Source organism: Andrographis paniculata, unplaced genomic scaffold (genome assembly GCF_009805555.1).
Source record: "Andrographis paniculata isolate CXL003 unplaced genomic scaffold, ASM980555v1 Contig61END, whole genome shotgun sequence".
Classification (NCBI taxonomy): domain Eukaryota; kingdom Viridiplantae; phylum Streptophyta; class Magnoliopsida; order Lamiales; family Acanthaceae; genus Andrographis; species Andrographis paniculata.
This window is the reverse complement of record NW_026137597.1, coordinates 1,840,737-1,858,294: the sequence shown is the minus strand read 5'-3', so window position 1 is coordinate 1,858,294 and position 17,558 is coordinate 1,840,737. Positions and strand designations below refer to the sequence as shown.

At 35.4% G+C, this 17,558-nt stretch overlaps 1 protein-coding gene across 6 annotated transcripts; it reads left to right on the top strand.

Annotated features, from left to right (window-relative positions):
- The first annotated feature begins 5,653 nt into the window (after positions 1-5,653).
- Positions 5,654-17,135, top strand: LOC127260248 (uncharacterized). 6 transcript variants are annotated; one of them, XM_051287953.1, is made up of 3 exons: positions 5,654-5,994; positions 6,576-7,318; positions 16,961-17,135. In XM_051287953.1, the coding sequence occupies exons 1-3, from the start codon at positions 5,704-5,706 to the stop codon at positions 17,070-17,072; spliced, it is 1,146 nt and encodes a 381-aa protein (XP_051143910.1). In that variant the 5' UTR covers positions 5,654-5,703; the 3' UTR covers positions 17,073-17,135. The 6 variants fall into 6 exon arrangements, with proteins under 6 accessions (XP_051143910.1, XP_051143911.1, XP_051143913.1 ...); XM_051287954.1 differs by lacking the exon at positions 16,961-17,135 and adding an exon at positions 11,278-11,457 and having other exon boundaries at positions 5,657-5,994; XM_051287956.1 differs by having other exon boundaries at positions 5,659-5,994; positions 6,576-7,322.
- Positions 17,136-17,558: the final 423 nt, after the last annotated feature.

The window sequence follows — 17,558 nt, the reverse complement described above, 5'->3', positions numbered from 1 at the left end:
AACTCAATCGAATTGAACATAATTCAAATATATTACTATAATTGTTAATATGAATTTAAAAATGTAATAATATAAATATATAAATATAAAAAATGTTAAAAACTGAAATTGAACTGAACCGAAAAATATCAAGTATGTAGTATTTGTTTCAAATTGAATTTGCTCATTAATCAAAATTTTGGTTCGATTCAGTTTGGTTCAGAAGTTTAATTGTTCCGTTCGGATATTTTGCCCACCCCTACTTATGACATCATCTTTTTTTTTAATCATTTTTTTAATAAAATTTTTTATAATACTCTTATTTTACTTCTTATCCACCTCACTTTTGTATGAAAATAATAGTACTCCCTCCGTCCCAAAAGATTTATCTTTTTTTTTTTTCATTTTCGTCCGTCCCAAAACAATTGTCTTGTTTCCTTATTTAATAGTTGTGGTCCCCACTTTATAACAAAATTATTCATACTTTTTCATACTACCTCTAATTATTACTCTAACATACTCTTTAAAATCCTTCAAAAAGTAAGAGCATATATTTTAGTCATTTACATTCTACATTATACCAACTTTCAATTAAATACTATTATTACTTAATTCTCGTGTCAACTCTCAATAAGACACTTCTTTTGGGACGGAGGGAGTATTATTTTTTAATCTTATACCTAAATAAAAATGCATAATTAGCCGGGAGAGACAAAGTATTTAATAAATTGTGTAATATAAATATAAATTTATTTGTTCGAAATCATTTTATTAATTCCAAAAAAATATACTCCCTCCGGTCCTTACCAATTTATCCATTTTTTCATTTTGATCCGTTCCTTAACAATATATTCATTTTCTTTTTTAGTAATTGTACTATCTACCTAACATTACAAATATCCTTCTAATTCGCAATATATTATACAAATGTCATTATCTTTATATCATACAATACTAATAAAGGTAGTTTAGTCTTTTTACTTTTATTTCTACTACATCTCAATATAATACTAATATTTCTAAAATTCTATGCAAAAAGTTAATGGATAAATAGATATGAGACGAATAGAGTATATTTGTGATATATATTATTTAATTTAATATTAATTTTTTTTCTAAATTTAGTATCATAAAATTTAATTTAATTATTATACAATATATATTAAATATATATGTATTTAAAATACATAATCATATTTTTTCATAATGATATAAATACTTATAAATAACAAAATATATAAAATAGGCCGTGAGTATGGCGAGTGCTAGCCTGCACACGAATGTTTCCACCGGGGCTAATAGAATAAGTGCTCTCACTGAATTTCTTAATTGCTTCCTCGGTCAGGGATTGACTATAATCGATAACACTCAAGGATATCTGCTACTACACATAATACCTAAGCAACCATCATGCATACTTTGAATGTCAGTGTTTATACTCGGTGTACATACTTACATACTTGCATCAAATACGAACAGACCCGAGCGCATCTCGTCCATACCTATAATAATGGTGTCATATGCTTTAGTAACGAATATATATGCCCAAGAAACTACTACATGATAAATCGATAATTTTGGGTATCATACACACCATTGTTAGTGGTAACTGAGGATAAATTTAACATGGTAGTATTCTCATCCATTTCTAGAGATTATTAAATCAAATAGTACATATTTAAGAGAATTCAATGAAAAAGTTTTTAGACATTAGAATGTATTAGACTAAATGTTATAATTGATTATGTTAGTGGTTATCATTCGTCTTATACACACTGTTTCGAAGTGGAGAATTAATATTCATTTGTTTTAACAACTTTATGCATAGCATAAAATGGAAGATGGATGCTACAAATGACACATAAAAAAAATACGAATAGCGCTACATACTCTATGGTCTTGCAATTGAAAAATATAGTATGAGTTGTTGAATGTAAATGTATCATGCACAAACTTTTCCAGCAGGACCAATAGAGAAAATGCTCTCACCAAGCCTGTTAATTGCCTTCTCCATCAAGAAATTGACTGAAATTGATCACACTTAAGGATATATGCTAATACACAGATAATACCTAAATAACTATCATTCATACTTTGAATAACGGTTTTTGTACCCGGAGCACATACTTATATACCTGCATCAAATACCAACATACCATGATGCAAATCTTACATACTTATAATAATAGTGTCATATGCTTCAGTAAAGTGTACATATGCCCTTGTAATATGTGTTTGGAAAACTGACAATTATTTATTCAAAATATTCACTTAATGTTGATAACCAAGAATGAATTAATCATGATAATATTTTCGTGACTCTCTGAATTGTAACAGATATATAAACAATGCATACTAACAGTTGTGGGGGAACACCATCATATATATACAATAAATATTCAATCTTTACATATGGATGGTAAAACAAGTCATAAACGAGTTAGTTAAAAATATTTTTCCTTAGTAAGGTACATGATTGTTGTTACGAATACATGTTGCAATCTTAATTCACTTTTTGAAGTAACACAATGTAAAGGTAGTGCTTACTTGAAACGATAAGTTGTAATATACTACTAGAACTTCGAGTAGTTTCTACACAATAGTACAAACACTTTTCATTCAAAATATTTGAAAATTTACATTGTAAACCAAAGTGTATGACACTCACCTTAACAATTAATCATGAGCATTTTAAAAAACAATAACTCGGTAAAGCAGATAAATACTCTAGCGTGGCTTCAATGTACCTCCCATTTTCCTTAGAGTACCAATTCCTGGCCAACGGTGTACCTAGTGTCCAAAAGTGAATACTTGTATGGATTTACTCAATGACTAAAAATGATCTTGATATATTTCAATTAGAGCAAGAGTTTATAATAATCTTTGTACGGGTCTAACGAATGCAATAGTTTGACACTTACTTTGTACCATTTGGATAATTAGTTACCATAAATTTATATCCCAGATTCTTGAGTTTATTTGAACAATATCTTGTATACAAAATTATACAAATCAATTCATAACTGAAAAATTCGAATAAATCCAAAATAATATTAATACCGAACGAAATGAATTTAACACAACAAATTAGGCTAAATCAATTTTGGAATTAAGGAAATGAAAACACAAAAAACCATGCGTTAATTCCAATTAAACAAACAAATTTGAAATAAGAAACAAACGAACAAAACAATTAGAAATTACGCAATTGAATTGGAGTGACTTCGTGTTCGTATTGCAGAGATTCAATTCGGATGAAATCGAGAACGCCCAATTCGATCACAATAGCTTCTTCTCCGACCAAACAGCGACGCACGGAGACAACAGCGCACTCCTCCAATCGACTCCGAAATAGCACCAAACAGCTTCTTCCTCTCATCGAACAGCAGCGGTGGCATTCCCGAAGACAGCTCCTACACTTACATTCAAAGCAAATGTTCTCTCGCTTCTCTCTTCATCGTGCGATTCTACCTCTGTTATGTTTCTCAACTTGCCTTTACGGTCTTGTTCGGAGGTTGAAACCACTTCCCTCTTTCATGGCGGTTCAAGCAAATTAGGGCAAATGAATTTCGTGAATTCCATAGCCGTCGACAGCCACCGAGCACGATCAGATGTACACGAAGGTGACGATTTTGCAATCACAAGATTTTAGGCGAATTTCACTCCCAATTTTTCGCAAAAAAAAAAAAAAAAAACAGTCGATTTTGGGAGTGAAGATTGAAATAGAGAGATAGGCAGGGAGAAAGATTTTCATGAGCACAGACACTGGGCAATCGGACTGCTCTCGATCGATTTGAAGATTTCGGGTAATTGGCAGCCGGAGTGATAGCTTTGATTTTGCGCGAGTCTTAACAGTAATTTAGAAAGATTGGGAGAGAATTGAATGAATAGGGGATTGGGGATAAAGGAGAATGAAAAATGAGGGACTGAACTCAAACAAATAATAATTAGGGACTGAACTCAAAAGAATTTGTAAAAATAGGGATGTCAGTCCAATTATCCGTTATAAATAAGAACCGAGCTTAAAAAAATATGTGAAAATAAGTATTTTAGCTCAATAATCCATTTTTTAAATGAAAATTTGAGAATAGTAAAAATTTCCCAAAATTTTTCAAGTAAACACACCCTATAGTTAGTCAAACTAACTAATTAAATTAGACAATTAATTATAAATACATTTTTCAGAACAAATTTATTTAAATGATCAATGTCATATTTTATGTAAAAAATATTAATAATATATTTTTATTAAAATAATACTCCCCTTTTTCGGTGGAGATGAACCATTTTATTTGGATACGAAAATTTAGGTAATATAAATTAGTTATTTAAACATTGAGAATTGATTATTTAGCGATTAAAAAAATTAAAATATGTGTGTAAATATTTTTATCGTTATATCTCAGTAAAATATATATAACATGAATATCATTTTATAAAGAATAAAATTTTACTCCTTCATTTCCACCTAATTTTTTCTTATTTTCTATTTTCGTCTGTCACACATAATTTGTCATTTCATTTTTCGGAAATATGATTATATTTTTTAATCACATTTTAAATTTTAAATTTTATCATTTTTTTAATTTCGATTAACTATTTAATTATTTTAATCTTAATAAGTATATAATTAATTTTACTAAATACTAATTATTTCTACTAATTCATTTGTTAATTACTCAGTAATTATACTTTATCTAAATTTTCGTATCAATGGTAATAGACCCAAAATACACGAGGACGGAGGGAGTATATAATACAAATATATATATATATATATTTATTTATTATTATCCTAAATTAATTTCATAAAAGAATTGAGAGTTTTAAAGATAAATAAAAATATTTGTTAATGAAGAAGAAATAAAAATAAAAAATTTTTGAGTGGATTCTAGAAATTCATTTGAATTGATTTATATTTGTTAAATATGTTTGACATTAATAAATTTACCAAAAATATAAAATAATCATCTTTTATACTCCCTTCATGCCAGAACTATAGTTTTAATTGGGTTGTTTAAGGAATATTGATATTATATTGGTAATTGGTAAAAAGTATGGATAAAATTATTTTTTGCCCCCTGTGAGTGTATTAGTGTAAAAAATAGTGTCAATTGTGTAATAAAAATGAAAAAGTAAGAATAGTTTTATGGTGATATGATTATTTATGAAAATAAGATTATTGTTTTATAATCGACAAAAATAGTAAATAAGACTATTGTATTGAGACGGGAGAATAAAAGAAAAAAAATCATCAATGATAATGAGAGTGTGAATTAGTTAAACAATAAATATATATATATATATATATATACACACATTTATTGGAATCAAAACTACACACGTATCGTTAATTAATGTCAAGTATAGTGAATAACGTGGAAAACAGGTGGGTGCCTTCCCCCAACGTGCGGATTCTCCTTCAATTTTACTATCCAATTTTTTTTTTCAAAAATATCTAATTAAATATATAATATTTTATTTTTATATTATATTAAAAATTACTTTTATATTTAATATATTATATCAATATTTATTTATATCAAATACAATTATTTTAATTTAAAATTTTTATTATTAAAATATCAATTCAAAATTCACTGCTCCAAACAAACACACAAATGGATCCAGATCTACTGCTACCCGACCCGTGTACGGTATAGATCTAGTACATTAACATAAGGCCTTGTTTGCACCACACAAATACATATACCTATATGATACATGATGAGATCGGAGACGTTGACTTTAGTTCTGGTTAATCTCGCCGGAATAATGGAGCGCGCCGACGAGTCGCTGCTGCCTGGAGTCTACAAGGAAGTCGGCGCGGCGCTCCACGCCGACCCAACCCGGCTCGGCTCGCTCACGCTGTTCAGATCCATCGTGCAGTCGGCTTGCTACCCGCTCGCCGCCTACTTCGCCGTCCGCCACAACCGCGCCAAAGTCATCGCCGCCGGAGCTTTGCTCTGGGCCGGCGCAACTTTTCTTGTCGCCATTTCCTCCACTTTTGCGCAGGTTTTAATTAAATTATTTATGTTTTATATATATATAATTTATACAGGTAAGTGTATATTATAAAAATTCATCAAACAGATATATGAATGCTAGATTTGGAAAACCAATTCGTTTACTTATTTTGGAGTGTAATTTTGTTTTTAATTTAAATATAATATTTTTTAAAAAATAATATTATATTTTTAAAAAAAATTAAGATAAACATATAATAAAAATTTGAAACAAAAGTACAAAACTCCATATAAATGTCGTTTGATTGAAATAATTTGAATCTGAAAGTGAATTTAAAGGTAATTATGTCATTTGTTTTTTTTCTTTTGTTTGGTCTTTGTTATATTTATACATATTCAATTTATAATAGATAGTTTTATTTATCTACATATTAATATTTCTACTTTTATAAATAATAATTAATTTTTTATTTACTCAATTAATTTTTTATTAAATTTTTAATAAATCTTGTAGTACCTCCACTTTAATTCCTTTTTATCTACTATTTAAATCAAAATATTATTATTTTCAAATATATTTTAATTATAAAATAAAATTACTACAATTTCTTTTTGTTCCTTGTCATGTAGGTAGCAATATCCCGTGGCCTAAATGGGATAGGACTCGCCATAGTAACGCCGGCGATAAAATCTCTAGTCGCTGATTCGACCGACGAGAGCAACCGCGGCACCGCCTTCGGGTGGCTACAGCTCACCGGAAACCTCGGGTCCATCATCGGAGGTCTAATCTCCGTCCTTATCGCCTCCACCTCATTTCTCGGAATCCCTGGTTGGCGACTTGCCTTCCATCTAGTCGCTCTTCTAAGCGTGCTCATTGGATTCCTTGTCTATTTTTTTGCCAATGACCCTCGATTTTCTAGAGCAACAAAAGACAATGCAATGCACAAATCATTTAGCGAAGAACTAAAGGACGTATTCAAGGACGCAAAACTCGTGTTAAAAGTGCCTTCGTTTCAAATACTTGTTGCGCAAGGTGTCTCGGGATCATTTCCTTGGTCAGCATTATCGTTTGCGCCAATGTGGTTGGAGCTCATGGGATTCTCCCATAGGACAACCGCGGTTATTTGGACCATGTTCAATGTTGCGGGATCTCTAGGAGGGTTGTTTGGGGGAAAGATGGGCGACGTGCTCGCCAAACGGTTGCCTAACGCGGGGAGGATTATTCTCTCGCAAATAAGTTCCGGCTCGGCGATCCCTTTGGCTGCAATTCTAATGCTAGGCTTGCCCGATGATCCTTCCACGGCGTTCTTGCACGGTTTCATGTTCTTCGTCATGGGATTGTTCATTTCTTGGAATGCTCCGGCGACAAATAAGTAGGTATCTCATCGTTACTACTCATTCCATCATCTAAATGTATGTTCACTTTTCTTTTTAGGTTTATCATAAAAAATTGTTGGAGCCTAAAATTTGGATGCTCCAAGACCGTTCGTCAATTCCGTCGGTGTGGGTTTCGGAAGTATTCCAAAGAGCCTGTCCGTTGTCGGATTGGGGAGCGGCTCTATTGGTGGAGCCTACACAGTTTCGAGCCTAGATAGATGATTTCGATAGATTTAAGCTAAAATCTACTTGAACTATAAATTAACATAAAACTAAACTTAAATTAACAAAAAGACAATATAAAGTGGGACATAGTTGGATAAACTATTGAAAAAGATTAAGAATACACTAGATTTGGATAAATTGGATGTTATTTCGTGTGTGTTGTTTTTTCTTTTGCCATATTTCTCCTAACATAAGCAACCACCCCTAAATTTTAAGGAGAGTGGTGCAGTTATTCTTTCAAACTCCCTAACTTCTCATCAACTTTCTCCAACCGACAAACATAGGCTTGAACTATGTCCTCCATGTCTTTGGGAGTAAAGTTGGGTCAAACTGCCGCCTCATGGCCTGAAGCTCCATTGTTGTTGGGCGGCCTCCACAGACTCGGGCTCCATTGTTGTTGGAAGGCCTCCACAGATTTTTCGGGCTCCATTGTTATTGAACAGCCTCCATGGACTGGAGGCTTCATTGCTGCTGGGAGGCCTCCACTGCTGGTGGGGCAGCTCCACGGCTCCATTGCTGTTGGGCAATTCTACGGTCTTGGGGCTCCGGCTCTGCTTTTTGTCTTCTAGTCTCCTTCATGTTCAGGTGTTTTTGGACCCACGTCTAACAATGCCCTCCTCAAAAGGGCTGGACGATTGCTTTCATTGAGGTCATGTCCTTTTGCTCTGAGCTATTTGCTCGCACCAACTGTGGTCACTTTCATCAAAAAATGATCATTCTCGGTCTTCACTTCTTGGACTTCATCATTCTAAAACATTAACCTTTGATGGAGTGTCGATAGCACACACTCGCATGCGTGAAATCCAATCTCATCCCAAGAGTACCGAATAGAATGGCCTACTATTGATCACCACGAAAGTTGATGGTATTTCCTTCGTCCTCACCTGCACATTTAAAGTGATAATACCTGCCGGTTTGTAAGAATTTCCCAAAAAATCGGTAGACTCTACGGATGTAGAAATCAAATCATCACTAGTCTTTCCGAACTTCCGTAGGGTCCCAATTGGCAACACATTCACAATGGCTCCGTTGTCCACAAGAACTTGATAAAGCGGATGGCCATTCATCGAGACCCGAATGCCCAAAGGCTCGACATGTTGGTTTTGGCCAAGCCAGAACCTCTTAAATTTGATCAAAGCCGCCACATTATTTGATTTGACGATAAGCTTTTCGTCAATAACAACTCTCTCTAATTCTTGAAATTCTTCCGGAGCTTTGAAAGCGAATGGCCATTCTTCCTCTCTAGCAGCCTTTCTAAAATCGGCTCCACAACCTTTTGTCTTAGTGGCTCCACAATCTGTTTTCTTTCTGGAAGCGGCTCCATAATTTGCTTTCATTTTGAAAACGGCTCCAAAGTCTGGTTTCTTAGCAGCTCCACAGCCTACCTTCTTTCCGGAAGCGGCTCCATAGCTTGCTTCTTTTTTTGAGGCGGCTCCTACATCTGCTTTTCTTTCGGAGACGATTCATGTGACCTTTCCTCTTCCATACGAATCTGTAAATTTCTTCTTTGAGATCGCCTCTTTTGAGTCTTGTTGAGCCCTCTTATTGCACCCTAGTGGAAGGCTTCAGCACATTCGCAATCCATTTTTGGCTCTCTTTCACGATAGGAGGATACTGTGTCGCCTTGGGAATGATGGTGATCTGGTCAGCCGTGATAACAATCCAAATCCGTTTCCCATTGGCAACTTTCACATATGCTACAATGGCCTCCGGCTTGGATCCTTTGTATACTTCTTTTTTTTTTTTAATTATGAGGCTTTCGGGCTTGGGATGGTGACACCGATATTAGGCTCCCTCTTGACCGTCTTTCGTCTTGCCTCCTCTATGTTGGAACTTCATCATTTACCAAATGTCATTCTTATGAAGACGGCTTTTTAGCGGGTGCCTTCAGTCCTAGACAATCTTGAACCGAAGGCTTTGACTGTTGGGTGCCAAGCCCGTCTCTCATAGGCCCTTTAGCCGACATGGTATTAGCAATAGGAATAAACCATTTGGTCAGCTCCAATGCCGGATACGAATAAGTCTTTCCATTTTCTAATTTTGTGGTCAAAGCTTCTGCCTCCACAAAACCCTTTTCACCTGAAGTCGCTAGGCCTTCTACCCTTGCAAGCTCCTTTTTGTATGGAGCCTCTGCCCGTGTAGACTTTTTTTCATATGGAGCCTCCATGGCCTCTGGAGCTTGTGTCCCGGGAAACTCATTTTCTCCGGAGCCCTTATAGTCTTTAGAGTCTTTGCCCCTACAGTCTCCTTTTTGTATAGAGCCTTCATGGCCTCTAGAATCTCTGCCCCTACATCCTCCTTTTTCGTATGGAGCTTCCATAACCTTTGGAGGTGAATATTCAGCGCTCAAAGTGGCACTAGGCTTCTCTTCAAATCTTTTTTTTAAAAAAAAAATATCTTCCTTATGCAATCTGCGATGATATCGTCGTCTATTAGAGGCTTGGCCTACTGTTGATTTGGTGGCAGTAGCTGCACTTCAGATGCCTGCTGATGGAAGGTTGGCGGCGGTTGCATCTCTGCAGCCTGCCCTACTTGCCCCAATGTTTTGACAGTCCTAATGTATTGGAGATTAGTACGGACCGTGACATCCCCCGGGCGGCGTTAGTGCATTCCGCATTGGTTGTTTGCTGAATCACCCTGACGAGATCATGCCATATGCTGGAAATTCGCTTGCCTCTCGTAGAGGCTCAACACTGCTCTTAAAAACTCCAACGGCCAAGGGCTCCAGCCCTCCACAGCCTGTTCGCTCCAACCTATTGCAGTCTGGTGGCTCCAACCCTCTGCAGCCTATTGGCTCCATCCTTCTGCGGACTTTTGACTTCAGCTTCCCGCCTGCCCCGGCCTTGAGGTCTGAAGCATAGGATGTTTTGTGATAATTCTGTATCTTTCTTCCAACGGTACAAATGAACCCCACGTAAGCCCCGACATCGTTCTTCGTAAAATTCAACTTTGGTCCCACTGGGCGTGCCAATTTTCGAAGCCTAAAATTTGGATGCTCCAAGACCATTCGTCGATTCCGTCGGTGTGAGTTCCGAAAGTACTACAAAGAGTCTGTTCGGGTAAAAAGAATATATTCAAAGCAGAAAAATAGAATAAAAAACGTACTTTCTTGTTTAGTGTTTTAAAAGTCACCTGCAGTTTCGGGTAGACTTGCCCAAACGATTCAAACCGCCGATTACGGTTTGTCAAAATATCAAACCAAAATCGAACTCGCGGACTCGGGCTCCATTGCTCTTGGGAAACCTCCACGGACTAGAGGCACCATTGATGCTGGACGGCCTCCACGGACTAGAGGCTCCATTGATGCTGGGCGGCCTCCATTGCTGCTGAAGTAGCTCCACGGCTCCATTGTTGTTGGACAGCTCCGCGCCCTGGAGGCTCCGGCTCTGCCGTTTGTCTTCGAGCTCCCTTCACGTTCAAGTATTTTTGGATTCATGTCCAACAAAAATATATATATATGTGTTTCTTTTTTAGTAAAATTATACAAACATTTTTTATATTTTTTTATAATAAATGAAAAAAATTAAATAATTATTATTTATTTCTATTAAAACCCGTGCTTAAGTATTTAAGCATATATAAGCATATCTGTAAATGGCAATGTGAGTATTTTTTTTTTATGCTTATGGTGTGCCTATTAGCGCGATTTTTTTGCGTTTATACGATCTTACGATTTTTTTTTTTCGTTCTAACACTCTCTTTTAACGTGGAAACAGTCCAATATTTGCAGAGATAGTCCCCAAGCGAACGAGAACAAGCATTTATGCGCTGGATAAGTCATTTGAGTCAATATTGTCGTCGTTTGCTCCTCCCGTGGTTGGAATTCTTACTCAGCACGTGTACGGCTACAAGCCGATCCCTAAGACCTCGAGAGATGAAGTGAGCATCGAGACGGACAGAGAAAATGCAGCATCGCTCGGGAAGGCACTCTACACTGCAATCGGCATCCCTATGCTGATATGTTGCACAATCTACTCGTTTCTCTATTGTGCGTACCCAAGGGATCGAGATCGAGCTAAAATGGATGCATTGGCGGAGACTGAACACGAGAGGATCGAATTAGCGAAGAATGATGGTTTAGCTGAGCATGATCCAGAAAATTTTTATGCTGCGAAACCGGATGAGCTAAATGCAAAGGATGTTGAAGGACACGGCGCAACGGATTTTGAAGAGAGCGATCAACAGCGGCTACTTGCTCGGGAGCCTACGTTGTCCGGCACCGGAAAATTGTAGCGATGAAGATTTCTGGGAAGCTAGAGAGTTCATTATTCGAGTGGTAAGCATGTGATTGAAATGGATACAACAAATTAATTAAATTCAGTTCAATGCAGCACAACCGCAGAATCAGAATGTAAGTGTTGATGTAGTTTTTCAACAAAAATAAAGTAAAATTCAAAGATATAGAAAATATCCTTAAACTTGATTAATTAGTGCCTGAGATTAGGAATCTCTAAACACTGTATGGTACAGAAAATAAACTGGAAAATAAAAGACTGAAATTTAAAGTGGTGATCCCCAAATCTGACTTTGCTTTGTTGAAGTTGATTGAAGATGCCTTGCCAAATGATTATCCAAGCCTTTAAATATTCTCTGGGAAACCGTACTGAAAAACCGTCACCCGAACGGTTACAACGTCTCCTTCCCAACCGTCTTCCAACCCTTCTCCTGCTGACACGCGTCCTCAGCAGACCAAAATATCCCTATAGTTCACTCTTTGAGCCGACCACAGACCTTCCGCCCTTTTGGCCCGACTTCGTCCTTCGCCCGACCTGCTTCTTCGCCCGACCTCACTTGGGCTGACCTCCGCATCAGCCGCCCTCCGTCTTTGACCGAAGACCTCCGCGTCTGTCCGTACCTCTTCCTTGCCCGACCTTCCTCTTGACAGACCTCCGCGTCTGCCCGACTTCGCCTTCTATCCGATCTATGGTTTACCCGACTTGCGGACTTCCCATCCTGATGACTTTCCGTCTCGAGGACTCCCCGACCTGAAGACCTTCCGACCTGAGGTCTTTCCATCTTGAGGACCTACCGACCTGAGGTCCTTCCGTCCTGATGACTTTCCGTCTTGAGGACCTCCCGACCTGAAGACCTTCCGACCTGAGGTCTTTCCGTCTTGAGGACCTACCGACCTGAGGCCCTTCCGTCCTGAGGACTTTCCGTCTTGAGGACCTCCCGACCTGAAGACCTTCCGACCTGAGGTCTTTCCGTCTTGAGGACCTACCGACCTGAGGCCCTTCCGTCCTGAGGACTTTCCGTCTTGAGGACCTACCGACCTGAAGACCTTCCGACCTGAGGTCTTTCCGTCTTGAGGACCTACCGACCTGAGGCCCTTCCGTCCTGAGGACTTTCCGTCTTGAGGACCTACCGACCTGAAGACCTTCCGACCTGAGGTCTTTCCGTCTTGAGAACCTACCGACCTGAGGTCCTTCCGTCCTGAATTTTCCTTGAGTTCCACACGGTGTCCTTCAGCCAGTTCAATCAACCCTATTGCCAGGCCCATTCTTCTTTTTACCTTGGGCTTTTAACCTAATTCTAAATTTCGTACGTAACAGTAAGAAATTGAATGCTTTATAAATATTTGGATGTTACCTGCTTTTATTCATCAGTTCCTAAAATTCTTATGTTGTGTTATTTATTTAGTTTTTAGATTTTTAAAGATTTTTTACTATTTAATTAACTTTTTTAGAAAATATTATATTAAATATTTATTTTATTTTTTATAATACTAAAAATTAATTTTTTATTTTTATAATCATATTAATATATATATATTAATATCACATTAAACAACTATTCAAATTCAAATTTTTACTACTCCGGCGAAAATCTAAAGGTTGTTTGTTTAGTGAAATGGTTGACATGATATTTTTTTTAATATAAAGTTTAGGAAGTTGTATTAACTAATACTCCCTCGTCATTCAAATCTATTCTCATTTTCCTTTTTTTTTTTTTTTTTTGTTGTCATCTAATTTTATTCCTGTTTCCATTTTTAGTAAAAAAATACCACTTTTCTTTACCAAAAAAAGTAAAAATTTCTATTTTTATATATTTTTTTTAAAATCCGTGCCCGGTCAAATGAACACACAATTGGATGACGGAGGGAGTATAAAAATAATAAGTGTGATATTATTTTTTGGGATTTGTATTTTTCACCAAAAAAACAAACCGTAACTATTTATTCTTTGCACGTGAATTTTAGTATGATTGCGGATTCTGTGCTAATCCGGTCAAGTAAGCAGGTGTTGATTTGACCACATGGATGATCAACATATATTTATATAATGCAACATATGTTATGTTATAAGATAAAATATATTGTATTCTAATATAATATATGTTGTATTATAAATATCCTAAAATATTGTATCCTAATATAATATATTGCTTCTATATATATTTCAACACGCCTCTTCAAACTCAAGATATGATTGAATAAACTTAAGTTTGTCAAAAGTGACCGAAAAAGATATACTCGAAATTTTTCACGAACGAATTTGAATTTGCCAAGATTGACCGAAAGTAGTGTAGTCGTTCACTGGATCAGAGTCAGAAGCAAAACTTTCAACACCGTTAAAGTTGAAAACATGACTCGCTCGCTCACAACGGAACTAGAGTTGAAAACAGGACTCGCTCACTCTATAGAACTAGAGTCGGAAACAGGATTCACTCGCTCACAACAGAGCTAGAGTCGAAAACAAGAGTCCCTCGCTATCAATAGAGTTAGAGTCGGAAACAAGACTCTCAACGTCGTTAGAGTCGAAAGTAAACTTTGTCAGTGGAGTAGTAGAGACGGAGACGACATGAAAATAACATGATGACCGTGAATAGAAGCAGATACATCAATAAAATATAAAAATATATATGAGATATAACGGGTCATGGATGTACCTGGAGAGAATTTGGCTCTGATACTATGTTAGAATAATAAACTGAAATTTTTTATTTCAATAATGAGAATACGTACATATTAATAGTGATATACAAATCGTCTAAATAAGGCAAGAATCATACAAATTTCTTAAATAAGACAACTACCATAAATATAATATATTGCTTCTAAATATATTTCAACACCCCTCCTCAAACTCAAGATATGATCGAATAAACTTGAGTTTGTGAGAAGTGACTGAAAAAGATATAGTTGAGATCTTCCATGAACGAATTTCAATTTGCCAAGATTGACTGAAAGTAGTGTAGTCATCTACTGGATTAGAGTCAGAAGCAGAACTCTCAACACCGTTAGAGTTGGAAACATGACTCGCTCTCTCACAATGGAACTAGAGTCGAAAACAGGACTCGTTCACCCTATAGAGCTAGAGTCGGAAACAGGATTCACTCGCTCACAACAGAGCTATAGTCGGAAACAAGACTCGCTCACTCACAACAGAGCTAAAGTCGAAAACAGGACTCGCTCGCTCACAACAGAGCTAAAGTCGGAAACAGGAGTCCCTCGCTCTCAATAGAGTTACAGTCGAAAACAGGACTCTCAATGTTGTTAAAGTCGAAAGTAAACTTTGTCAGTGGAGTAGTAGAGATGGAGACGACATGAAAATAACAGCATGACTGTGAATAGAAGCAGATACATCAATAAAATATAAAAATATATATGAGATATAATGGGTCATGAATGTATCTGGAGAGAATTTGACTTTGATACCATATACAAATCGTTTAAATAAGGCAAGAATCATACAAATCTCTTAAATTAGACAACTATCATAAATATAATATATTGCTATCTAAATATATTTCAACAAAAATCAAACCAATCCAAAATCTAAAAAAGAATCGCCTAATAGTTTCGAATTCGTTTTGAAGTGATTTTTATATCTTTCAGGACTTGAGGTTATTTTGTTATAATTATTGGCTAAGCTTTTTGTTAAAGTTGACACAAAAATTTGTAGCTAAAAAATTTGTTGGTGATATAAAAAAATAGTACTAACATTTTAGATGACCCTTCTAGTAAACAAAAAAGAAATTGATAATTGCAAACTTTGTTGCAAAATTTAACATTGTGACAATTAAGAGTTACCGATAACAATTTCATGATAAAATTATATTACAATTTTTTAAATGATTGTTAGCACTATCGAAAAAATTGGTTATTTGTTTCAGAATTACTTTTGGAATCAATTATGAAACTATATAAATATATATATATATATAATAAATATTAAATCAGTTAAATTTTTTCGCCTCGGAATTTTTGAGACTATTTAAAAATCCGAAATTATATTAAATTAGTCTCGAAATTTTCTCATCTATTTTTGTTAGTCTCGGAATTTCCAAATCTATTTAAAATAGATTTGGAAATTCCGAGACTTTTTGTTAGTTTCGAAGTTTCCGAAGCTATTTTGATTAGTTTAGGAGAAGTCTTGAAATTTTCGAACTTATTTTCGTTAGTCTCGAAAATTCCAAGATTTTTAGTCTCAAAAATTTCGAACCTATGTTGATTAGTCTCGGGAATTTCGCTTTTAGTCACTGAACTTCCGAACCTATTTCAATCAGTTTCATAAACTTCGAGACTTTTAGTAGTCTCGGAAATTCCAAACCTATTTTAATTAGTATCGGAACTTCCGAACCTATTGTAATTAGTTTCGGAAATTTCGAACATTATCGCGATACAAGTTTTCAATCTTTAGATTCAATGTGCATAGAAAAAAATGCACGAACAGAAAGTTTAATTCAATTCATAATAATTGAGCTGTTTGTTTGTGTTTTTGGTTAATTCCCATAAATTTATTTTATTTTTAATATTAAGTGTTAGTTTCTTTTTCGATTTTGTGTAATATTGATTTGTATTTTATTCATTTATTGCTTTTGCTAATCGTATTTTGGATACCATATATTGTTCACATAAAATCCATCAATTTGGGATATAAATTTACAACACATTTATTTATTTAGAAAACTCTCTGTCATTTTGTTTCTATTTATGTCTTGACCCTTCTTGTGGTAACTTTGTGACTAAGCATGACTTTTGACACATTTTTTGTGTGATTGTGAATTTGTTAGTTATGTCTTATTTATAGCTATAATAGTTGCCCAATTATTTTGTTGTACTTATATGTGTCTTCTTATTTCTCAGTTTTTCATTATACTTATCCATTTTTAAGACAATTACTTTCAGTTTCTCATGAAATTCGATGTTGAAAGGATTAATTACTTTCATCTTAGTTTTAATTTGGATGCAATTAAAAATACATCCTGTACCATAAATGTAAATAGCCTAAATTTTAGGTGCCTTTATTTATTTTAAATATATGATCGTCTTATTTTTTGTGCAACAATATTACCTAATTTGCTTTTATTCCACTATTACAAAAATCAAGTGTATGTTGCATAAATGGGATATATGAATGATTCATCTATCAGTTGTATTTTGATATGCTATTTTTTTGCTTACTTTCCAGGAAGAATGATAGCTTTCTATCTGAATGCAGTTGGGGAAGTTTTTGTCAATGTATAGGTCATTTGGGACTTATATTGCTTTTGTCACCATTGTTCTTGAGGAGTACTTTGTGAAATCTAACTCTGTATCATTTATTTATGTTGTGGTTTGAATTGAAAACTTCTTTTAGTGTTTTAGGGATTTCGAAGTAGAAAACACAGGAACACAATGTATTTCCAAAGAATAACTCAAATATATACCTCAAAGAAAAATGAAGTGTTTTCGAAAAAAGGATGAGGCCTCGCACCAAATACACATGACAGGCACCCACAAAATAGGCGATCGGACCCAATAACGAGCGAATTGACACCACAGACTTAGCAAAACCCCCCAAAATCCAACGACACAAATATACAGAGCAATATCCATAAAATCACTCACAAGTTACCTACGGACAAACTTACACTGTAGAAGAATGGCATCGGATGCAGTCTCAATGTAGGAAAACGATTCCTCACCGGAAACTCTGGCGGAAACCACCAAGGAAGATAGAGAGGATGAACAGCCTGAGACACCCCCAAATTGCGCAGAAGAGAACAAGAAACGAACATAGTACATGA

Bases quoted from the DNA above. Each gene is read 5' to 3' on its own strand.
- LOC127260248 (XM_051287952.1), top strand. From the start codon at position 5,704: ATGATGAGATCGGAGACGTTGACTTTAGTTCTGGTTAATCTCGCCGGA. The intron at 5,995-6,575 runs GTTTTAATTAAA...CTTGTCATGTAG, and splicing joins TTTCCTCCACTTTTGCGCAG to GTAGCAATATCCCGTGGCCT. The intron at 7,319-11,263 runs GTAGGTATCTCA...ACGTGGAAACAG, and splicing joins AATGCTCCGGCGACAAATAA to TCCAATATTTGCAGAGATAG.